The sequence below is a fragment of the Cebus imitator genome, unplaced genomic scaffold (genome assembly GCF_001604975.1).
Source record: "Cebus imitator isolate Cc_AM_T3 unplaced genomic scaffold, Cebus_imitator-1.0 Scaffold487, whole genome shotgun sequence".
Lineage (NCBI taxonomy): Eukaryota > Metazoa > Chordata > Mammalia > Primates > Cebidae > Cebus > Cebus imitator.
In genome coordinates, this window is record NW_016107802.1 from 1,192,875 (window position 1) to 1,217,752 (window position 24,878).

Here is a 24,878-nt window from a genome sequence, read left to right on the forward strand (position 1 = left end):
GGAGGTTGCAGTGAACCAAGATCACACCACTGTGCTCAGCCTGGGCGACAGAGTGAGACTCCGTCTCAAAAAAAAAAGTATTTTTAAAAATTGTGATATACATAATACAAAATTTACTTTCTTAACAATGGTTTTTTCTCTTTAAATTTTATTTTTAGAGACAGTGTCTCACTCTGCCACCAGGCTGGAGTGCACTGGTGTGATCACAGCTCACTGCATCCTGTAGGGCTCAAGTGAGCCTGCTGTCGAGGCCTACTGAGTAGTCTGAACTGCAGGCATGCACCACCAAGCCCACTTAATTTTGTAGTTTTGTAGAGGTGGGGTTTAACTGCATTGCCTGTGCTAGTCTCAAACTTTTGGGTTCAGGCAATCTTCCCACCTCAGCCTCCCGAGTAGCTGGGACTACAGGCATGCACCACACAACCCACATAATTTTTTGTATTTTTTTTGTAGAAATGGAGTATCACTATGTTGCCCAGGCTGGTCTCACACTCCTGGACTCAAGCAATCCCCCCCACTTCGGCCTCCTGAGTAGCTGGGACTACAGGCGTGCACTACCGTGCCTGGCCTTAACCACCTGGAAGCATGCAGTTCCGTGGCAGGAGCACATTCATGTTGTTGTACAGCCATCTCCACCATTCATCTCCGGAGCTCTCTTCATCTTGACCTGACTTTATTTTTATTTTAATTTTTTTGAGGCAGGGCTTTTGCTCTCTTGCCCAGGCTGGAGTACAATGGTGTGATCTTGGCTTACTGCAACTTCTACCTCCTGGGTTCAAATGATTCTCATGCCTCCTGAGTAGCTGGGATTACAGGCACCTGCCACCATGCCCAGCTATTCTTTGTATTTTTAGTAGAGACAGGGTTTCACCACGTTGGTCAGGCTGGTCTCAAACTCCTGACCTCAGATGATCCACCCGCCTCCACCTCCGAAAGTGCTGGGATTATAGGCGTGAGCCACAATACTTGGCCCAACCTTACTTTATTTTTGCCTTCACTTTATGGGGGCCCATCTGGCAGGTGAGCCAGATCATTCTGCCTTTGCTGATGTAGCTCAATGACTTTTGCCAGTGAGGACATATATGGAAATGTACAGATCTATCTTTTCTTAAGCACTGATTTACTTAGTTTTTCCCTTAAACCAAAGAACACCTAACAGTTGTCATTAGGAAATGTAGTTACATGAGCACGTTACAGATACTTCAATAAACATCATGGAAAAAGCAGCTCCAAAATTCCTGATGTAGGAGGCAGGGTTGATGTCCAAGTTTGGGTTACCCAGAGTGGACCATTAGGTGTGTGTGTGTGTCATGTGCAAAACTTCCAGCTTGTTTAATAGTCACTCTCACAAACTCACATTCAGCCTAAGGCATGGGCTCACAGCAATGCATTCTTCATGCAGTTGCATCTTGACTGCAGAGGTTAAATTTTGCAAACAAGAGTGACCTCCCCTCCCTGGCGCGCCATCCCAGCAACAGGTGGTAGGGAAGTGCATTCCTCTTGGGGAGTGGGGCTGGTGGGGAGTGGGGCTGGTGGGGAGTCGGGGCTCCGGCAGGGGTAAGCAGCTTTGCTGACCTGGACAGGCAGACCACCCTGAGTGGAGGGAGAGGGGTTGACACCAACGGCCCCTGGGTGAGTCCTTACCACTTTCGGCCGGAACGGCGGGTCAATCTCCTTCCGTTCAAGTTCCTCCCAGTTGATCTCCCGAAACAAAGGGTGCTGGCGGATGTCTCCCCTCACACCTAGCCTCTTCTCTGGTTCTCGCACAAAGAGCTGAAAGGGAGCAGAGGAGGAGCCCTGAGGTCTCCAGGGATGAGCCTTTTGCATCAGGAGCACGTGGTGCTTCCCAGTGCGTTAGCCCCTTCTTTTCTAGCCTCACTTTTCAACTCACCTTCATCAGGACTGACTAAAATCAATCTGGTCCTGAAACTCTCCCTTGCAGGACCCTTTCTAAGTTTGCTGGTGTCTGACTCACTATCTTCCGAGGCACACAGACCTGATTTGAAACTTTGTCCTGTGTTACTGATGGGACCTCAGGCAGCTGACAGGCCTGAGTCAGTTTCCTCACCTGTAAACTGAGCCAAGTGCCCTCCTCACAAGGTGGATATGAAGATTAATGAGACAGCAACACACACACATACACATGCGCACACATGCACATACAGGCACACACGCACCATATGTGAGCACATGCACACACACATGCACATACATGAACACAGATATATGATGGCATACACAGATATGAACACTGGCACACACATAAATGTGAGCACATGCACACGGATACGCATATACACATACACATGCACACAGATAGGTATATATAAATGCACACACACAGACATGAACACATACACATGTGCACACGCTGACATACAAATGTGACACATGCAGACAGGCAGGCATATGCATGCATATACACGCGTACATGAACACATGCACACAGACACACACATTTGTGCACTATAACTCCTGGTCTATTAAATCCAACAGTATAGAGTGAGGGATCAATTTATTTGTCATTTGATGAATTATCCATCAATTGAGTCTGATTTCTTACAAAGCTGCATTCTTAGGATGAGTCCAGCATTGTGGGGACTCAGGTATAATAGAAACTAGTCCCAGACAGTCAGCTTTGGACTCTACAAGGCATCTGAGTAAAGAGAATTACCCTCGACTCCTGCAAACCTGCTGGAGGAGTAATATTTAATTCAACGTCCATCTAGTAATTTCTGAGCTGGCACATATGTACATTCTGCTATGCACTGTTCCTTCTCCTGTTCTTTCCCCCTAAGAGGTCAAAATGAACACTGGAAAGACAGGAAAGGAACTTGGATATTTTTCAAACTTAAATAAAACCTGTCAAGGGCATTAAGAAACAGGAGAGTCTAAACATTAACTTAGAAAAGTAACAGGTCCCCTGGGTGTCTGGAGTAGTTACCGGTTATTCTTACATCAGCTAGATGTTTATTTATGGAGCAATCATGAGTTATAGAGCATTTTAAGGAGCCTAAAGTTCTTTAAAACAGAAAACGTGGTGGAATGCAGTGTTTTCCAGGAGGCTTTCACAGGGGTTCGACCTCCATTTGCACCTAAATTGCAAGGGTCTCTTGTTTTTACTGCTCATAAACATAGCAGGCCTGCATGTTCTGAAATAGTGAGATATATATATATCTCAACCAAACAACATACTATTGTAAATTGGAGGGTTTTTTTTCCCTTTTTTAAAAAAGTAGGAGAATCTCTTTGAAGTTCCGGGTGAAATGTTTGTGCAACCACCCAGTGTATCCGACTGGCAAATTCTTGGCACAGTCTCAACTTCCTCTCTCCCCTTTACCATAGGGGGGCCACTGAGGACTCTCTAGAGAAACTTGGGGTTCCAAAGTACCCAATTAGAAAGCCACTGCATGGTGGAAATAACATGACATCCATCCAAGAGACTGACTACCCATGTGGCCTCAGGTCAGTTTTCTGAGTCTGTTTCCTCATGTGTAAATGAAGGGCTAGACAAGGTGATCTCTAAGGCCTGGTGAGTTCTGACATCCTCAGGCCCTCAGCTGCCGTTCCAGGCTCTCTGGAGTCTGATGCTGACTCACAGGTCCTTTCATCCCCATTAGAACCCCCTCCTGTACAAACGTTTCTGCTCACTGAAAACACCACCTGCCTTCCTGCCTCTGTCCCTCACTAATGGTATTTCTATCTTGCATTGAGATACCCTCCCCTAGTCCACTCCCATTTCCTGCCCCCCATCTTTAAATTCTGCCTTATCTTTCAGGGCTCTTCACCCCCTTTTCCTTGTGAAACTTTCTTTAATGATCTCCACTGGCAGGGAGCCTTCTCTCCTCTGTTCAAGTCATATTCAGGACCGATCACACCATCATACATCACTCACATGATTCATGATTCTTAGGATTGATACAGCATTCACTCCTACCAATGTTCTTTGGGAGCCAGGCACTGTGCTAGATGCCTCAGTGATTTTGAAACAAATTCTAAGAGTAAGTATCATTATCCCCGTTGTCAGCTGAGGAAGCCGAGCCTCAGAGTAGCTATGCACTTTGATGACAAGTGGCCTCTTTCCCACTTGTCCTGATGGATAATCTCTCATCTGTGCACCACAGAACGTCTTCCCTCTACTGGAGAATTAGTATATTGCATCTTTTTTCCAAGGTTGTCTTCTTTCCTACTAGACTGTAAGCTCTGAAGGCTGGACGTCACTGATATGTCTGTTCCTTTCAGAAGCTAGCATGGTGCGGGGCACAACACAGATGCTCAGTAGATGCATGCTGAGTAAGTGAATAAGCTGTCTTTCCGCTTTGTTTATCTGCAGATCACACATTTTCTAGCCTCATTTTTTTCTTGGTCACCTGTTTACAGCATAGAAAAGAAGCACCAAGTTCACAGTAAGACATATTTTTCTGTAGGCTCAGAAAATGGAGTGGATACTAAAAGCCTTGCTTCACCACTGTGCAATCCATGCATGTAACAAAATTACACTTGTGCCCCATGCATTTATACAAACTATAAAATAGTAGGAGTCATCACATGGAAAAGCAGATTGATGTTTTAGAAGCAGAGAGAGGCTGGGCATGGTGGCTCATGCCTGTAATCCCAGCATTTTGGGAGGCTGAGGTGGGCAGATCACTTGAGGTCAGGAGTTTGAGACCAGCCTGGCCAACATAGCGAAACCCCATCTCTACTAAACATAGTGGGCATGGTGGTGGACACCTGTAATCCCAGAGACATGGGAGGCTGAGGTAGGAGAGTTGCTTAAACCTGGGAGGCAGAGGTTGCAGTGAGCTGAGATTGTACCACTGCACTCAAGCCTGGGCAACAGAGTAAGATTCCTTCTACAAATAATAATAAAAAGCAAAGGGAATAAGTGACTTGCTCTTTGCCCCTTCTCTTGAAACAATGATACTAAATGATTGATCTCTACTTCTTAAGGACATTTGGATGAAACAAGATTAGATAGATGGTGTAAGTGTCTTAGGAATAGGCCAAAACCCAGCTCATGTTCTAATGCAATGCTTCAGCAAATTAGGCCATAAGTAACTGCCCTGGGCCATGTGTGCTGCATGCTAGGTTTTCTATTCCTTCCAGTGAACATGTGGCATTTGTACTAAGAGGATCATGCCAACGGACCTTCTGAGCTTGGATGTGTACCTGCAAAATGAAAAAATACGTGAAAAATATAAAATGTGTCATGAGAAGAGCATATAGTTTCCAGCTCTGAGCTTCAATATTCTTTCTAGTTCTGCGCAGAACAGAAAATTAGTATATTTTCTGCCCTGCAGCCACTCAACCCACTGGGGTCCTGAGGATGATGGGAGACCTTACAGGGGGCCCAGGCTGGAAGCTCCACCCCTAGAAAGCTGCACAGATGAAATAAAATCCCTGAAGACTTGATTTTGTCTGTAAAAGCTGTCAGGATGGAGGTTTACATTGATGGGAAAAAATAGGATGTAGTTGGAATTTGTTTAAGTTTATTGAACAGTCTGGGCAAGAACGCAGCTCCAGGCTGTGGAGGACAGCGAGCAGCAGTGCTGACAGATTGTACCTGGAGCCTGCCTTCCCTCTTCAGTCCCTCCTCAGATACGTCTTTCTATGAAAGGAAGAGGTATTTATGTTCTGGATCGTTAATTTCCCCTCATTTTCAAACAAATGGACAGGACATCCTGGATGGATAAACGAGGACATAAAGGGTGTTTCTTTGGCAATCGTCAACTGGACAGCAGTGTCCCCACTGGAATTCTAGCTGGAGCACAGCCTCTTCCAGTGTGCACTTGTTCACTGCACAACATGCATCCATGCCCTGGGGGCTGACGGTGACAGGCCTGGTTCTGCTGCTGTCACAGGTGCCACGCAGCATTGCTCTCCTTGGCTTTTCCTGAGGACCTATTACTTCTGGTTTGATAACGTTTTGTTAAATTCCCTTGAGGAAATTTCTGAGAAATGGCATTACCTTTTATGTTTTCAGCAAATGGGGCTCAAGAATGTGGGAGCTGTTGGATCCAAGCAAATGAGGAATAGAAATAAGGCTGGAAGCCAGTTTATGGGCAGCAGATTGCATGATAGAAATTAATTTTATCAGCCTAACTGCAAGAATATGTGTGAGAGAAAGTTCATGGAATTTTTACTAACTCACATGGGAAATAAAAAGTCCAAACTCTTCTATGTAAACTTAGAACAGGGGTGTCCAATCTATTAGCTTCCCTGGGCCACACATAAAACACACTAACACTAACAATAGCTGATGAGCTAAAAAAAAAAAAAATCACTAAAACATGTCATAATGTCTTAAGAAAGTTTATGATTTTGTGCTGGGCTACATTCAAAGCCATCCTGGGCTATATGCAGGGCATGGGTTGAACAAGCTTCATTTAGAACCTCTTGAATAGGAATGGTGACTCATGCCTATAATCCCAGCACTTTGGGAGGCTGAGGCGGGCAGATTGCTTTGAGCTCTGGAATTTGAGACCAGCTTGGGCAACATGGCAAAACCGCGTCTCTACAAAAAATACAAAAATCAGCTGGGCGTTGGTGGCACGCACCTGTAGTCCCAGCTTTATGGAAGGCTGGGGCTGGAGAATCACTTGAGCCTGGGTAGCGTAGGCTGCAGTGTGCCAAGATTGTGCCACTGCACTCCAGCCTGGGTGACAGAGTGAGACTCTGTCTTTAAAAAGAAAAGAAAAAAACCTCTTTCAGCCATCAGTCCTCTTGTCTTCTTTATCCCTTATTGTCTTAGTTTCTATTCTTTCAATCAAATTCATTTTCTTCTCTTGGGACAAATCTCTCTCTTGCCCCTGAAACTCTGCAGATGACTGTTATTTTGGTGTTTGCAAGGCATTTAGCCTTAGATTTAGTCATTTTATTTGAGACAGAGTCTCACCCTGTCACCAAGGCTGGAGGGCAGTGGCAGAATTGAACAGCAGTAGCTCTGACAGATTATTCACTGCAACTCCAACCTCCTGGGTTCAAATGATTCTCCTGCCTCAACCTCCCGAGTAGGTGGGGTTACAGCTGCCTGCTACCATGCCCAGCTAATTTTTGTATTTTTAGTAGAGATGGGGTTTCACTATGTTGGACAGGCTGGTCTCAAACTCCTGACCTTGTGATCCACCCACCTCGGCCTCCCAAAGCGCTGGGATTACAGGCATGAGCCACTGCGCCTGGCCCTAGTTTTGTTTTAAAACTTTATTTTGAAGTAATTATAGATTCACAGGATGTTGATAAGATAGTACAGAGATGTCCCATGTGCCCTTCACCCTATGTCTCCCAATGGTTCCATTTCACATAATGACAGCATAAGGTAAGGAGCTGGTCTGGTGCCATGTGTATATACTACTTATGCCAGTTTATCACATGTGCAGATATGGGCAACTTCCACGCCAAGCAAGATTTGAACCACAAAGATCTGCCTGTGCTGCACCCTGAGAGTCATGCCCATCCTCCTGTCCCCAGCACCCTAACCCCAGGCAACCACTAATCTGACTTGCATTTCTATGGTGTTGTCATTTCAATGAAGTGATATCAATGGGCTCAGAGAGCGTGAGCTTTTGAGATTTACCTTTTGCATTCAACATTAATGCCTTGCATTGTTTTATAAGGATCAATAGTTCCTTTTCATTGCTGAGTAGGATTCCAGGACATGGCTTTTCACCTTTTCTCCTCCCAATCCTTTTCTCCCACCCAATCTTTCTCTCCTTGGAACCATCACTTCCAACTTCTCTCCATGGAGTTACTCCTGGTTACCTCTGCCCCTCCTTCGCCCTCCATCCTGGCCTGAAACATTGCAGATCCTCAAGGTGGGCTGGGTTTGGGAAACACAGGGCGGAAGGCTGGCATTTATGAGGCATGATGGGTGTTGGGGGATTGTGACTCTCCCTCCAGGGCCTCCACCTTGGGACTCATTTGGAGATAGCCCCCGAGTCTGGAGGTGCTCTCATGCCTCGGGTTGTATAGACCAAGCTTTGTGTTCGTTTTTATCCCCAGTGGGTTTTGCTGGCCTAGGCTTCACAGTGCAGCCTCATGCTGTGGACTGAATGGCACCCCCTCAAAATGTTGATGCCCCAGTCCACAATGTGACTGTAGGTCGGGCCTTTATGCAGATAATTAGGGTTAAATGTGGTCATGGGGTAAGGTCCTGATCCAACAGGCGCAGAGGTCGCATATGAAAGGGAGACCAGAATTTCTTTCTCTCTGCTGTGAAGACACAACTAGAAGGTGGCTGTCTACCAGTCAGGAGGAGAGTCCTCATCAGGAACTGACCCTGCTGGACCTTAATCTTGGACTTGCAGCCTCCAAAACTGTGAGAAAGAAATGTCTGTTGTTTAACTCACTTGGTCTGTGGTACCTTGTTAGGGAGCCCAAGCTGACACATTTCACAGTTGATTATTACAATTGCTACATTTATTGCTACAAATGTAGCTATTGTAACAATGTGTGAGCTGCCTTTACATAAAATAAGAAACTTTATATCCAGATCCCACTGACTTATTTTTACTGTTGTCATCCTTTTTTCTTTTTAAATTGGTTAATTTTGAAATTAGCTTTCATTTCATCTGTGTTTGGTCATTAAAAGTACCTCTAATTGGTTGTTGAGGGAATTTTCTAAGCTATTGCTTGTTTGGATCACAGTCAGAAAGTGAAAGCTGGATGGAACTGGCTCGAATTTTTAAACACCTTGTTTCTTTACCATTGACTGGGGATCCTGTGAGGGCTTTGTCAGCACTTCTCAGATTCAAGGTCTTGATTTTCCAAGGAGTGCTCTGGAGTTGCCTCCAAGTTTCTAATGCCCAAGACAGGTTGTCACTTTTATTAGAGAGGTGGAAGTGTATTCCCTTTACATTTAATTCTAACTACTTCTTTAAGAGCAAAAAAGTAGATGAGTGAAAAAAGATGAGCCTGCTAATATTTTTCTAGTTTTAAATTTAAAACCCCCAGATAGCTTCCCATGTTGAAGGATCTTATCCTATTCCCATTTTCAATATAGCAAGCATAAGGCTAAAAATTATTTCCCTAAATGATGAGTATTTTGTAACCAGCTGACATATGAGATGCCAGAAATCAAAACAATCTTTCTTCCAAAGCACCTGCATTCTTGGTCCACTTCTTTCAGATTTGCTAGACTCTTTTTTTATTGGGGGTGGGGGGGTAGGGAAACAGAGTCTTGCTCTGTCACCCATGCTGGAGTGCAGTGGTGTGATCATGGCTCATTGCAACCTCTACCTTGTGGGCTCAAGCGATCCTCCAACCTCAGCTGCCTGAGTAGCTGAGACTGTAGACGTTAGCCACCACAGCTGGCTAATTTTATATTTTTTGTAGAGATGGGGTCTCACCATGTTGCCCAGGCTGGTCTTGAATTTCGGGTTGTTCAAGCAATCCTCCCACCTTGGCCTTTCAAAGTGCTAGGGTTATAGGTGTGACCTGAGGTAGGTGCATCACCTGAGGTCAGGAGTTCGAGACCAGCCTGGCCAACATGGTGAAACCCTGTCTCTACTAAAAAAACAAAAATTTAGTTGGGTGTGATGGTACACCTGTAATCCCAGCTACTTTGGAGACCAAGGCAGGAGAATCACTTTAACCTGGGAAGCGGAGGTTGCAGTGAGCTGAGATTGTGCCACTGCACTGCAGCTGGGGTGACACAGTGAGATTCTGTCTCAAAACAAAAAAAATGTGATGAATAATACCTTGGACTGGATGGTTTTAATTTTTCCACTGAGACGGTGTTTCAGACAATAGGTTGTCTTTTATCTAAGAGCAGGCTGAAAAGTCACACATCCTGCACACATTTTCAACCAGAGGTAGGGGAGGATGAACTGAATTGAATATTACTAATAACAAACTAGGGGAAACAAGAGATTGAGTTAAAAAAACCCCACCTCTATATAACATAAATTCCCTTTTTTTCTTTATTGTTTTGGAGACAAGGTTCTCACTACATTGCCCAGACTGACCTCAAACTCCTAACTTCAAACAATCCTCCTGCCTCAACCTCCCAGGTAGCTAGAGTTTAAAGCCACACACTGTGCTTGAAGACCAACTACATCTCCAGGTGAGGGTATTCAAAGGTAATGAACTGGTTCCCAGGCATCTATTTTATAACAGATGCACGAGGGTTTATCTTACACTCCTTTTGATATTTAATGCTCATAAGATTGGTGCCTCTATTAAAACACAGATGGTGTGTATCCCATTTAAACCCAGTTCAATATAATCATTGTTTGCCATGTGCAAGTTGGAATCTAAGATGAACAGAAAACTGACCAGAAGACCTAAAACTCTTCTTATGAAGATGCTCTTGGCTTCGCTTCTTACCTTCACCAGCAGGTCCTTTGCCTCCTTCTCCAGCCACCGTGGGTAAAAGGGATTGTCCATGCGGATAGAGTGGAAGAGCTCCTCCTCATCCTGCCCGTGGAAAGGTGACTGACCGATCAGCATCTCATAAAGGAGAACCCCGAAGGACCACCAGTCCACAGAGTGGTTGTATTTCTGACCCAGCAAGATCTGCACAACCAAAAGGCAGACACAGAATTAGTAGGAATGAGGCTGAGGAGTGACAACTCTTCCTGAGCGTCTCAAGCCATGCAGTAAATGGTCAAGGGGAAAGATGTGAGGTTGCCCCCAAATCACCCCAAAAACTCTCTCCTGAGAAGCCGATGACTGGATAGCAATGTCCAAACAATGCTGAAATGTTTGAGTCTGAGTAAGCTCTTTTCAGTTTCCATTTGTATTTTTCCTCTGGTTTTAAAGAAACAATGAAACTGTGTCATTAGTTTTTATTTTCCCATCAATGACATGAGAACTCAGGTGGCAGATATCGGACCTATGAAAGCTGGCATATGTCTAAGTTCTCCAGAAGCTCTGGTGTGAGCCTTGAAACCAAGCCCACATGCTTTGCTGACTTGCACTGTCCTGAGTCTTTGCAGAAACTCTCTGTAGTAATAAAGCATCCAAAGTAGGCCATCTGGACAATTCCCTTCCTTAAAGCCTCACTATCTACGGCTGTTCGGTTCAGGAGGCACAACTGTAATCACTGATATGCAGACTCAAATTGTGTCCTGTGCCAGGAAAGAGACCCTAAAATAAAGAGCTCAAATCTAGGCCAGGTGTGGTGGCTCAAGCCCGTAATCCCAGCACTTTGGGAGGCTGAGGTGGGTGGATAACCTGAGGTCAGGAGTTCAAGACCAGCCTGGCCAGCATGGTGAAACCCCATCTCTACTAAAAATACAAAAATTAGCCAGGTGTGGTGGCAGGTGCTTATAATTCCAGCTACTTTTGAGGCTGAGGCAAGAGAATCAATCACTTGAACCTGGGAGGTGAAAACTGCAGTGAGCTAAGATCGCACCACTGCCCTCCAGCCTGGGCAACAAGAGAGAACCTCCATCTCAAAAACAAAAACACCCCAAAGTGCTCAAATCTAGAAATCAGAGATCTCTAAGAACTACCTACAGCTAGTTGCAGGATCTGAGTCTATCTGCTAGGGAGGAAGATTCGAAGTCTGGAAGCTGCCCTAACATTTTGAAAGATTCCTATCCTTTCACCAACCCACTCTTCTAGCAAAAAACTTTGTATGTTGATTTTTCAATGAATTCCTTTTTGAATGTTGGAAGGTAGAGGGCACGTGCCACTCTGCTCAGTGACTGACACCCCAAAAAACTGTGCCTGACCTTCTCTGAGATGGTATATGGTATATACCATACACCCATCCATGGATGAAGAAATGAGGAAAATGTGCTGGTGGGTGTATAACCAACAGAAATAAAATCAGTATGTTGAGACAGCTGGACTCACTTGCTCATTGCAGCATCATTCACAATAGCCAAGATATGGAATCTAAGTGTCCATCAGTGGATAAAGAAATTGTGCTATATATACACAGTGGGGTATCAGCCCTGAAAAAGGAGAAATTCTCCATTTTCAACAACATGGATGAACCTGGAAAACATGTTGAGTGAAGCAAGCCAGGCGCAGAGAAACATACACTGCAAAATCTCACTTATATGTGAAATCTACACACGCTGAACTCGTGGAAGGTCAGAGTGGCGGTTGCCAGGGGCTGGGCAGAGGGTGGGGAGGAGGGGTTGGGAAGGCATTGAAAAAATTGTGGTATATCCACACAGTGGATTATTATTCAGCCTTAAAGGTAAGAGAAACCTGTCACATGCTATGTGAGTGAACCTTGATAACATTATGCCAAGTGAAATAAGCCAGGCAGGGAAAGACAAATATTGATTCTACTTATATATGGTACCTAAAGTATTAATTGCAGGTTTTGCCTTTATTTTCAGTGACAAAAACTTCAATTACTTTTGCAGCAACCTAATAGTTAAATTCTGGAGACAGGAAGTGGAATGGTGCATGGCAGGGGCTGGGGGACGGGGAATGGGGAGTCAGTGTTGAATGTGGATAGAATTTTGGTTTTCTGAGATGAAAAACTTCTGGAGATTTGTTGTAAAACTATACAATACACTTAATCTAATTTATTTATCTTTGAAATGGAATCTCACTCTGTCACCTAGGCTGGAGTGCAGTGGCATAGTCTCAGCTCATTGCAACTTCTACTTCCTGGGTTCAAGCGATTCTCTTGCCTCAGCCTCCTGGGTAGCTGGGATTACAGGAGTATGCCACCATGCCCAACTAATTTTTGTATTTTTAGTAGAGACAGGATTTCACCATGTTGGTCAGGATGGTCTCAAACTCCTGACCTCAAGTGATCCACCCACTTCAGCCTCCCAAAGTGCCCGGCCCTACATTTAGCATTACTGAACTGTACACAAAAATAGTTCAGATGGTGAATTTCATGTTATGTGTATTTCCCCATAATTAAAAACAAAACCCTAGGACATAGCAGTGGCACATACAAATTTTTTAATGGAAAAGAGGGGAAAAAAAACCGTCGTCAGTTCATGACTGCTGCTCCAAGGATGAGTTGCAGGCAAGTTGTTTATTACCCAAAACAAAATGGAGAAGGAATAACAGGACTGAGGCACTAAACTTAAAAGCAAGACAGTCGGAGGCTCTTGGGGATGAACATCTGTTCTATCCTGTGAGGTGTTCAGGCTTAGCTAGGTACATCTGTGAACACACACATATAAATACACACACACTCACAAAAGGTATTTTGTTATTGGCACTACTCATATAAGATGGAATTTTCTCTTCCTTCTTTAATGGGCCTTTGGAATGAGTGGCAGAATTGTAGCACTGATGGCCTTGGGAAAGAAAATGACACTACAATTCCAGTCAGCCTCCCAGCACTTTGGGAGGCCGAGGTGGGCAGATCACCTGAGGTCAGGAGTTTGAGACCAGCCTGGCCAATGCGGCGAAACCCTGTCTCTACTAAAAGCACAGAAATTAGCTGGGTGTGTTGGCGCATGCCTCTAATCCCAGCTACTTGACAGGCTGAGGCAGGAGAATCTCTTGAATCTGGGAGGTGGAAGCTGTACTGAGCAGAGACTGCACCTCTGTGCTCCAGCCTGAGTGACAGAGCAAGACTCTGTCTCAGAAAAGAATTCTAGAGATTCCAGTATTTTCTAGGAAAGCCCCATGTTTTGATGTTGGTGAGCTTTTTCAGATGGAGCAGACTGATGTGCATGGCAACCCCTCCCTGACCCTCGGCCACCTGGGCCCACTCCTGGGGAACGGATTGGCATGAGTGAGTCCCAGGGGTGCCATGAGGCATCTCTGACATAGGCTTGCTAAACAAACAAAAGAATAATGTCAACAGCAGCACAACAGGTTTTCTGGCCATATAAAATGTCACAGGCTCTACTTTTGGCTTAATCCCTTATTGCACAGTTTTGGGAGGATCTTTTAACCCTCCTCAACCTCCTTGTGAAAAACGGGAATCATATCTGGCCAGCTTTTTACACGCTTCTTGTGAGAATCCAATGAAAAGTAGCAAAGTCAAGGTGATTTGTCTTATGGGACGACTATAAATACTATGATACATATCTGTTCTGATGATGAGCTTGTCCCCATTTCTGAAAATGAAGATCAAGTTGCAAACAGAATTTTGCTATCTGTTACTAATTTCCAATGTAAAAATGCTACCCACTACTTTTACCTCAATATTTACATACTAACGTTTACGTTATAATTTAGAAAAAATAGGCTTTGCCTTGAGGAATCATCTAAAAGTATACCTAGTGAGAATGATAAGGAAATTTAAGATGCACCCAACACAACCTTCCCTCAATTTGTTGGGCCAGGGATAGATGCAATTTCTGAGACGTGCCACAAGGCGGTGCCAAAGCAACAAGAAAGGCCTGAGCCACCCAGCTTTGTAAACAACTTCATTTTGGCAGGACAAACAAAAAGAAAATTTGGAAGGACAGGAGACAGCTGTGTGCAAATTAAGCCTTCTAAGCTTGGCGATGTTAGTAAAAAATTTCAGTTTTATTTTAGGAGGAAGCAGCAAAATGCAAACTCACAACAGAATGTCTGCTTCAGGAACACTGACACGTGTTAGGTATTCAACAAACATTTTGTCTTATTGATAAGAATCCACCTGAACTAGGCACGCACAGTTCTCTCTCTCCTATAGCAGGTGATGATTGGGCTTAGAAAGGCAAAAGGTCTTATTTAAAGTCTCCTAGTTAGTGAGCTGACAGCAATGTTCTGAATTCTGGTCTTTTAGGATTTTACTACGTGATTTTCCTTCCATATCATAATGTGCCTCTTTTTTTTAAAATATATTATTGCATTTTAGGTTTTGGGGTACATGTGAAGAACATGCAAGATTGTTGCAGAGGTATATATGTGGCAATGTGGTGTGCTGCCTTCCTCCCCATCTCCTATATCTGGCATTTCTTCCCATGTTATCCCTCCCCAGCCTCCCCACCTCCTGCTGTCCCTCCCCTAGTTCTCCCACCACAGACCCCAGTGTGTGATGCTCCCCTCCCTGTGTCCATGTGTTCTCACTGTTCAACACCCGCCTATGAGTGAGAACATGCGGTGTTTTTCTGTTCTTGTGTCAGTTTGCTGAGAATGATGGTTTCCAGGTTCATCCATGTCCCTACAAAGGACACAAACTCATTGTTTTTTATGGCTGCATAGTATTCCATGGTGTATATGTGCCACATTTTCCCTGTCCAAATGCCCATCGATGGGCATTTGGGTTGGTTCCAAGTCTTTGCTATTGTAAACAGTGCCACAATGAACATTCATGTGCATGTGTCCTTATAATAGAACAATTTATAATCCTTTGGATATATACCTAGTAATGGGATTGCTGGGTCAAATGGAATTTCTATTTCTAGGTCCTTGAGGAAGCGCCACACTGTCTTCCACAATGGTTGAACTAATTTCCACTCCCACCAACAGTGTAAAAGTGTTCCTATTTCTCCACATCCTCTCCAGCATCTGTTGTCTCCAGATTTTTTAATGATCGCCATTCTAACTGGCGTGAGATGGTATCTCAATGTAGTTTTGATTTGCATTTCTCTGATGACCAGCGATGATGAGCATTTTTTCATATGTTTGTTGGCCTCATATATGTCTTCTTTTGTAAAGTGTCTGTTCGTATCCTTTGCCAGATTTTGAATGGGCTTGTTTTTTTCTTGTAAATCTGTTTTAATTCTTTGTAGATTCTGGATATTAGCCCCTTGTCAGATGGGTAGATTGCAAAAATTTTTTCCCATTCTCTTGGTTGCTGATTCACTCTAATGATTGTTTTAGGTCCCATTTGTCGATTTTGGCTTTTGTTATCAATGCTTTTGGTGTTTTAATCATGAAGTCCTTGCCTATGCCTATGTCCTGAATGATTTTGCCTAGGTTTTCTTATAGGGTTTTTGTGGTGTTAGGTCTTATGTTTAAGTCTTTAATCCATCTGGAGTTAATTTTAGTGTAAGGTATCAGGAAGGGGTCCAGTTTCTGCTTTCTGCACATGGCTAGCCAGTTTTCCCAACACTGTTTATTAAACAGGGAATCCTTTCCCCATTGCTTGTTTTTGTGAGGTTTGTCAAAGATCAGATGGTTGTAGATGCGTAGCATTGCCTCCAAGGCCTCTGTTCTGTTCCATTGGTCAATATCTCTGTTTTGGTACCAGTACCATGCTGTTTTGATTACTGTAGCCTTGTAGTATAGTTTGAAGCCAGGTAGTGTGATGCCTCCAGCTTTGTTCTTTTTGCTTAGAATTGACTTGGCTATGCGGGCTCTCTTTTGGTTCCATATGGAGTTTAAGGTGGTTTTTTCCAGTTCTGTGAAGAAGGTCGGTAGCTTGATGGGATAGTGTTGAATCTGTAAATTACTTTGGGCAGTATGGCTATTTTCATGATATTGATTCTTCCTAACCATGAGCATGGAATGTTTCTCCATCTGTTTGTGTCCTCTCTTATTTTGTTGAGCAGTGGCTTGTAGTTCTCCTTGAAGAGGTCCTTTACGTTCCTTGTTAATTGTATTCCTAGGTACTTTATTCTCTTTGTAGGAATTGTGAATGGAAGTTTGTTCTTGATTTGGCTCTCTTTAAGTCTGTTATTAGTGTGTAGGAATGCTTGTGATTTTAGCACATTGATTTTGTATGCCGAGACTTTGCTAAAGTTGCTTATCAGTTTCAGGAGATTTTGGGCTGAGACAATGGGGTCTTCTAAATATACAATCATGTCTTCTGTAAATAGAGACAATTTGACTTCCTCCTTTCCTAATTGAATACTCTTTATTTCTTTTTTTTGCCTGATTGCTCTGGCTAGAACTTCCAATACTACATTGAATAGGAGTGGTGAGAGGGGGCATCCTTGTCTAGTGCCAGATTTCAAAGGGAATGCTTCCAGTTTTTGCCCACTCAGTATGGTATTGGCTGTTGGTTTGTCATAAATAGCTTTTATTATTTTGAGATACATTCCATCAATACCTAATTTATTCAGAGTTTTCAGCATAAAGGGCTGTTGAATTTTGTCAAAGGTCTTCTCTGCATCTACTGAGATAATCATGTGGTTTCTGTCTTTGGTTCTGTTTATGTGGGGTGGATTATGTTTACAGACTTACTTATGTTGAACCAGCCTTGCATCTCTGGGATGGAGCCTGCTTGATCGTGATGGATAAGCTTTTTGATGTGCTGTTGCAATCGGTTTGCCAGTATTTTATTGAAGATTTTTGCATCGATGTTCATCATGGATATTGGCCTGAAGTTTTCTTTTCTTGTTGAGTCTCTGCCAGGTTTTGGTATCAGGATGATGTTTGTCTCATAAAAGCATTTGGGAAGGATTCCCTCTTTTTGGATTCAGAAGGAGTGGTACCAGCTCCTCTTTGTATGTCTGGTAGAATTTGGCTGTGAACCCATCTGGACCTGGGCTTTTTGTGTGTGGTAGGTTCTTAATTGCTGCCTCAACTTCAGCCCTTGTTATTGGTCTATTCAGGGTTTTGACTTCTTCCTGGTTTAGGCTTGGGAGGATGCAAGTGCCCAGAAATTTATCCATTTCTTCCAGGTTTACTGGTTTATGTGCATAGAGTTGTTTGTAGTAATCTCTGATGGTGGTATTTCTGTGGAATCTGTGGTGATATCCCCTTGATCATTTTTTTATTGCATCTATTTGATTATTTTTTCTATTAATCTGATTTAGTGGTCTATGTTGTTGATCTTTTCCAAAAACCAGCTCCTGGATTTACTGATTTTTTTGAAGGGTTTTTTTGTGTCTCTATCTCCTTCAGTTCTGCTCTGATCTTAGTTATTTCTTGTCTTCTGCTAGGTTTTGAGTTTTTTTTTGATCTTGCTCCTCTAGCTCTTTCAATTTTGGTGATAGGGTGTCAATTTTAGATCTCTTCTTGCTTCTCATGTGGGCATTTATTGCTATAAATTTCCCTCTAGACACTGCTTTAAATTTGTCCCAGAGATTCTGGTATGTTGTGTCTTCGTTCTTGTTGGTTTCAAAGAACATCTTTATTTCTGCCTTCATTTCATTGTTTATCCAGTCAACATTCAAGAGCCAGTTGTTCAGTTTCTATGAAGCTGTGTGGTTCTGAGTTAGTTTCTGAATTCTTAGTTCTAACTTGATTGCACTGTGATCTGAGAGACTTGTTATGATTTCTGTTCTTTTGCATTTGCTGAGGAGTGATTTACTTCCAATTATGTGGTCAGTTTTAGAGTAGGTGTGATGTGGTGCTGAGAAGAATGTATATTCTGTGGATTTGAGGTGGAGAGTTCTGTAAATAGTTCTGTAAATGTCTATAGATTTGCTTGATCCAGGTCTGAGTTCAAGTTCTGGATATCCTTGTTAATTTTCTCTCTTGTTGATCTAATATTGGGATGCCCTGCCCAGTGAGGAGGCAGCCTAGTCACAGTCTGCCAGCAGAGGCTTTGCTGAGCTGCTGTGGGCTCCACCCAGCACCATGTGAACTTCCCTGCAGTCATGTTTATAGGCATAGAGTTAGAATTGCCTCGGCAATGGCAGCCCCCCTCTGTAACGGTGGACTCTCTCTGTAACGGTGGGCTGCATCAGTAATGGCAGACCACCTAGGCGATGCCGGACTGCCTCGGTAATGGTGGATGCCCCTCCCTGACAGAGTTGGACCATCCCGGGTTCAGCTGTGCTTGCTGTGAAACTCAGTCCAGAGCGTTTCAGATTGCTAGTCTTTGTGGGGGTGGGACTGGTGGTGCCTGATCACCTGGCTCCCTGCCTCAGACCTCTTTTTCTTCAATTGAACAGGCGACTCTGTTGCTCAGGCATTCCAGTCACCAGTTGAAATGGCGCCTGGACTGCGCTAGGGGCTTGTGGCGCTTTTTCACTGGGGAATCTCCTGGCCTGGCTCCATTTCAGTTCCCTTTTCTTCAGTTGAACGGGCAACTCTGTCTCCCAGGCGCGCCAGTCACCAGCTGAAATGGCACCTGGACCCGTGTGAGTTTTTGTGTGGAGAGCTCAAAGGCCAAAACAGCCCTCTGGAGACCCACGGCACTCCACTACCTGGAAATCTACTGGTCTGTGGGCAATAAAAATCTGTCTGGAAGTGCAGCAACCACTCACCCTTCACACGCTTGCTGGGAGCTGCAATCCAGACTGCCTCTTGATTTTAAACCTCAAGCTGACATGCTCACACCATGCTCAATTTTTTTTTTTTTTTTTTGAGACAGAGTCTCACTCTGTGGCCCACGCTGGAGTGCAGTGGCATGATTTCAGCTCACTGCAACCTCTATCTATCTTCTGGGTTCAAGTGATTCTCCTACTTCAGTCTCCTGAGGAGCTGGGATTAACAGGCGTGCACCACCACACCCAGCTAATTTTTGTATTTTTAGCTGGTTTCACCATGTTGGCCAGGCTGGTCTCAAACTCCCGACCTCAGGTGATCCTCCCGCTTGGCCTCCCACAGTGCTGGGATTACAGGCGTGAGCCACAGCACCCCGTCCATGCTTTCTTTTTAAAGAAACTGTGGTGGAGAAACACCAGCAAGCGTGGCCCGTTTCTCTCTCAGCGCCGGGACCTTGCCTCACTGTGGCCTCCTCTTCTTCCTTCCTCACTTTGACCCAAAGAATCGGAGGCACAGCTCAAAATGCACAATGAAACCTGAGAAAGCAGCAAGAGATAAATAGTGGTTTCACTATACGGTGCCAGAGCGAGCCACATCTGTGCTCCTTCAGCCTCAGGGGCTGGGAAGTTGGGTCTGGACTGGCGAGGCTCTGCCACCGTGATGTGCAATTGGGCAAGTGCTGCCCCAGAAATCAGTGACCTTCTGGGGCCAATACCAGTTTGGTTTCCAGGGAACTCTGACTTTCTCCAGGAAGCTGCTTCCATGCATTGCAATCCCATCTGGATTTACTGAGTGTCCAGGGTGCTATAGAAAGTATGACGTTTCCAGCTAGGTGTGGTGGCTCACGCCTGTAATCCCAGCACTTTGGGAAGCTGAGGGGGGCGGGTCAAGGTCAAGAGATCAAGACTATCCTGGCCAATGTGGTGAAACCCTTTCTCTAATAAAATTACAAAAATTAGCTGGGTGCGGTGGTGTGCACTTGTAGACCCAGCTACTTGAAAGGCTGAGGCAGAACCTGGGAGGCGGAGGTTGCAGTGAACTGAGATTGCACCACTGTATTCTGGCCTGGCAATAGAGCAAGACTCCATCTCGAAAAAAAAAAAAAAAAAAAAGAAAAGAAAGTAAGTACAATGTTTCCCTGTTTAACTGCCTTCCTATTTGTCAAAATGAGTTTGGACCTCCAAAGAGACATCAGCCTCTCTTTTCCCCAATTATAGGAAGACGGCAGGGGGAGGGGAGGCCGTGGGGCTTTTGAAAGGCGCTTTAGGTCTCAGGAGGAGTGGCCTAGTGAGATGGTCCCCAGTCATGGGAGCACAGGTCTGTTTTTCCTGTGTGGCTCCTGACACTGCTCTGAAATGCATGCACTTCTGAGATTTGAGTTCTCCTGACAGGAACTATCAGTGCCTGCCAGATAGACTCTATGGCCTCTATCCCAGCTGTTATGTGTTCCTGGGTTTTAATTTTTTGCCTCACCTAGTCGGCTTTTCCCCAGCCACAGAGTCCCCTCCTTGAAGGTGCTTACAGACATGTTCATAGGACAGACAGCAATGGAACACGCATAAAGACCACGCAGGGCAGCATCAACTTTGAATCACACAAGAGAGGTGGACATTTCCCTAAGGTGTAGAGGCAGGAGAACACAGCTCCAGTTTTGTTTGGATTTTGAGGGAAAAAGGGGCAATGAGGAAATGAGTGAGATGAGGGAAAATGTCACTGAGTGGATGGTGGGATGGAAACCTCAGACCAGGGGCAGGATCTTTCCAGACAGAGAAGGGGAAAGCCAGGGAGGGTTATTTAACAGACACCCAGAGGTGGGGAATCCAGGACCCGTTTAGAGATGAACTTTTAGGCTGTTTGACTTAGTGTGGTCGTTTATTTGGAAAACAGCTGATGGCTGCTGCTGTTGATGGGTAGATGAGCCGTGGCCCCTGATGGGGAGAAGCTCAGTGGATTGGTCAGGTGGATGCAGAGGTTCTGTGGTTGCACAGGAAAGGGAACAGCTGGCTATCCCTAAAGCCAGTGGCAACTTTAGGGAGAAGGTGACTGTGGTCTGGGGAGGACCGTATACCAAGGATGTGCAGTGGCAGGAACAGTGTGGCCTGGCCAGGCAGGTAGCACTTTAACATGGCAGCACATGTTCTTAGGGACCTACATTCAGGACTGCGACTGACACCCAGCTGGGAATGGGGACTCCTTGAGGATATTGATGCTGGGCCGGGGCAAATCTGCACAGCACAGAGGAGAATGTGGAGACCTGGCTGAGCAGAGGCGTCTGGGGGTGCATCGACCCAGGCCTCGATCATCCCAGACGTGACAAGAAAACCCGAATTTGCATTTGTAATACAGCCATTAAAAAATTCTAAAATGAGGAAGAATTGAGGCTTCATGACCATCCAGAGTGACACACTGAGAAACTTAAACAGGAAGTGAAGACTCCTGGGGGAGGAGGGAAGCTGCATCTCAGAAGGAGCTTAGCGGAGACTCGGCTTATCCACTTATTTTCCATGCATCGTAAGTTGTGCTATCATTTTGGGTTCTGTTTAATTTTTTTTTTTTTTTTGAGAGAAAGGGTCTTGCTCTGTCACCCAGGCTGGAGCACAGTGGTGCAACCTCCGCCTTATGGGTTCAAACAATTCTCATGCCTCAGTCTCCCATATAGCTGGGACTACAGGTACCCACCACCACACCCAGCTAATTTTTGTATTTTTAGTAGAGACAAGGTTTCACCATGTTGGCCAGGCTGGTCTCGAACTCCTGACCTCAGTGATCCACCTGCTTCAGCCTCCCAAAGTGCTGGGATTACAGGTGTCTACCACCACGCCTGACTATTTTTTGTATTTTTAGTAGAGACAGGGTTTTGCCATCTTGTCCAAGCTGATCTTGAACTCCTGGGCTCAAGTGATCCGCCCGCCTCAGCCTCTCAAAGTGCTGGGATTACAGGTATGAGCCATTGCGCTTGCCTGAGTGCTGTAATTTTTTACAAAATGACAAGGTCTTAATCTGCAAAGAGGCTTGGGCTGAAGGTAACACTGCAATAGCAATGCAAACATAACATTTGGATGAAGATAATACTGCACTAAAATAATGCTTTCTTAAGAAGAACATAAGAAAATGGCAATGCTGATGTTTTTATTTCTCCCAGGGCAAGCTCTGTCAGCCAACAGAAGATTGGCTAAAAAATGAAATATATCAAAAACACTGCTTTTAATTATGGACTTAAATGTACTATTGTCAGTGACATGCCTTGCGTTAGTGCATGTCGTAAAGTCTGTTTCTATTACATCTTTGGGAAGTATCTTTTCCAGCTATGACAGCCATCAAAACCCAGAATGGAAATAAGTAAATCAGACCTTTCTATCCTAGAGTCCTAAAGTGTGAAAACAAGATTTTAAAAAAGTTATTTAATCTCATTATTTTAATGAAGCATATTTTTGTACTATTAACAAATAGAATACAATGTTGTTATTTTAAACTATGTATTGTTAGTTTAGGCACATTTGGTAACACAGACTATTGTAGTTGGTGACAATGAATGTGATTCATATTTAAATAGACAGATCTTGGGGATGCTTTTCTAACTGATCAAAAAGTGTGAAGATATATAAAGAGCACACCCTGGTGATGGATGATAAGGGGGAAATCCAGATGGAAGGGTGTCACCAGGAGCCAGGCAAGAGATGCTCATGTTCTTCACCAGGGTAACAGCAGTAAGGGCGGGGAGGACCTGGAGAGCTGGGGGGAGCTGAATGAAGAGGACTTGTTTGACCTTGAAGAAGGAATCAAGGGAGAGTCTGAATTCAGTCACAAGTTTAAAGGAGCGAATGGACAGGAGAGGTCCAATTTTAGAAGGTCTTGGTGTTTGGGTGGATTTGAGGGATAAGAAAGAAGGCAGAAATTTGGCTAATTCCTAGTTTTCTCTCTAGAAGGCTGAATGGATGACACAGAGTTCACCAAGGAAGAAAAAGAAGGAAAGAGGGAATTAGGAAGCAAGTTCAACAGCGTGAGTTTTGGACCTGCTGTCTTTGAAGGACTCATGCATTTACTTGGAGGTCTCAAGCAGGAAAATGGACGAATGGTCTGCGGCAGGAAGAAGTGCAGGGGGGCCGCATTCACTTCAGAGCGAAAACCACAGTCACCCATGGAGGATGTGAAGTAAGAAGAGAAGCGGCCCAAGCACTGAATCACGTGGAGATAAGCACATGGGAGAGAAGCAAGTTGTGGAGGCCGGATTCTGCAAGAAGCAGACGGAAATCGGGAAGGAAGGTTCGCTGTGGAAAAGGCCCGGCAGCCAACATCCGTAGACAGAAGTGCATCAGAGTAAGGCAGTCACCCCAAGGTGCTGTGAGGTGAAGAGGAAAGAAGTTGAGGTGGCTCAGGTGGGGCTCAGGGAGTGACAAAGGAGACCATTGCCAGTGATGGCAGTGAGGGTGCTCTGAGCAGAGCACATGTGGGCATATCTCAAAATTACGATGAAGGGGAATTCACTAATTGAGTTGAGTATCTCCTCTCAGGTCCCTTTCACTCGTGCTTTGATGAGCTTTGGCTTCACTTCAAATGAAAAATGCTTTATGGCATCAATACCTGTATCTGTGCTAACCTGAATGAAACATAGATTTCCATGATCAGAAAGTTACTTAGTCAATGAGCCTCATTCTGTGAGTTCAACAATGCCATGTAAGCTAAAAGCCAGCATTCCTCATAGAACAGATGCCCAGGTTAAATTAAAATTACTTATCACCCAACCACAGGGCAAACCTACATAGTTCTAGGACTCAGGTGGCTACAACTCCTTTGGCAACGACAGGAACTTGCTCTTAAGGAGCTTCCCGTCTAGTGGTGCAGGGAAGCATGTATGATATCAGAATGTGGTAAGAACAGCTGAAGACTATTAACTCATCCATGTATAAAGAACTCTTAGAACACCAAGACCGGGCTTGGTGGCTCATGGCTATATACAGGCTGTGGTGCACAGATCATGAGGTCAAAAGATCGAGACCATCCTGGCCAACATGGTGAAACCCCGTCTCTGCTAAAAATGCAAAAATTAGCTGGGCGTGGTGGCTTGCACCTGTAGTCCCGGCTACTTGGGAGGCTGAGGCAGAAGAATTGTTTGAACCCAGGAGGCGGAGATGGCACCACTGCAGCACTCCAGCCTGGTGACAGAGTGAGACTCCATCTCAAAAAAAAAAAAAAAAAAAAAAAAAAAAACTCTTACAGGCTGGGCTTAGTGGCTCACATTGTAATCCCAGCACTTTGGGAGGCTGAGGTGAGCAGATCACTTGAGGTCAGGAGTTCAAGACCAACCTGGCTGACATGGTGAAACCCCATTTCTACTAAAAATACAAAAAAATTAGTTGGACGTGGTGGGAGACACCTGTATTCCTGGCTACTCAGGAGGCTGAGGCACGAGAATCTTTTGAACCTGGAAGGTGGAGGTTGCAGTGAGCCGAGATCAGGGGCGGAAGAAGCAATGGTGTGTAGCCGCGGCATGCCGAGGTGGGAGCAGCCTGCCGCTGCGTTCCTACCTCCGGGGCGATGTAGTCGGGTGTCCCGCAGAAGGTATTCGTCTTGGCATCTCCTAGCATGTTCTCCTTGCACATTCCAAAATCCGCGATCTTGATGTGTCCATCTTTGTCTAACAGGATGTTATCGAGCTTCAGGTCCCTGGAAAACAAAAGCAAAGCAGATCTCATATGAATAAATATAATTTGGTTAACTTAAAATTCATGCCAACAATTTTTTCTTTCCTTGGAGAACAGTAGCCTCTTAAAAGATCCCATTCCATTCTTAGGGGAATGTAACTAATAACTTTCCTTTTTTTTTTTTTTTTTTTTTTTTTTTTGAGACAAAGTGTCACTCTGTCGCCCAGGCTGGAGGAAGGTGGCACCATCACAGTGCATTGCAACCTCAAC

General features: G+C 44.6%; 1 protein-coding gene across 6 annotated transcripts in view; it reads right to left on the minus strand.

The window, feature by feature from the left end:
* Positions 1-24,878, minus strand: part of PRKCQ (protein kinase C theta) — a 143,316-nt gene that overhangs the window by 3,002 nt on the left and 115,436 nt on the right. For all 6 annotated transcript variants that reach the window (XM_017513198.2, XM_017513195.2, XM_017513197.2 and 3 more), the window contains exons 15-17: positions 24,492-24,630; positions 10,324-10,512; positions 1,645-1,773 (exon numbers count right to left, since the gene is read on the minus strand). In XM_017513198.2, the coding sequence (XP_017368687.1) occupies positions 1,645-1,773; positions 10,324-10,512; positions 24,492-24,630 (457 nt within the window). The remainder of the gene's footprint in view (positions 1-1,644; positions 1,774-10,323; positions 10,513-24,491; positions 24,631-24,878) is intronic.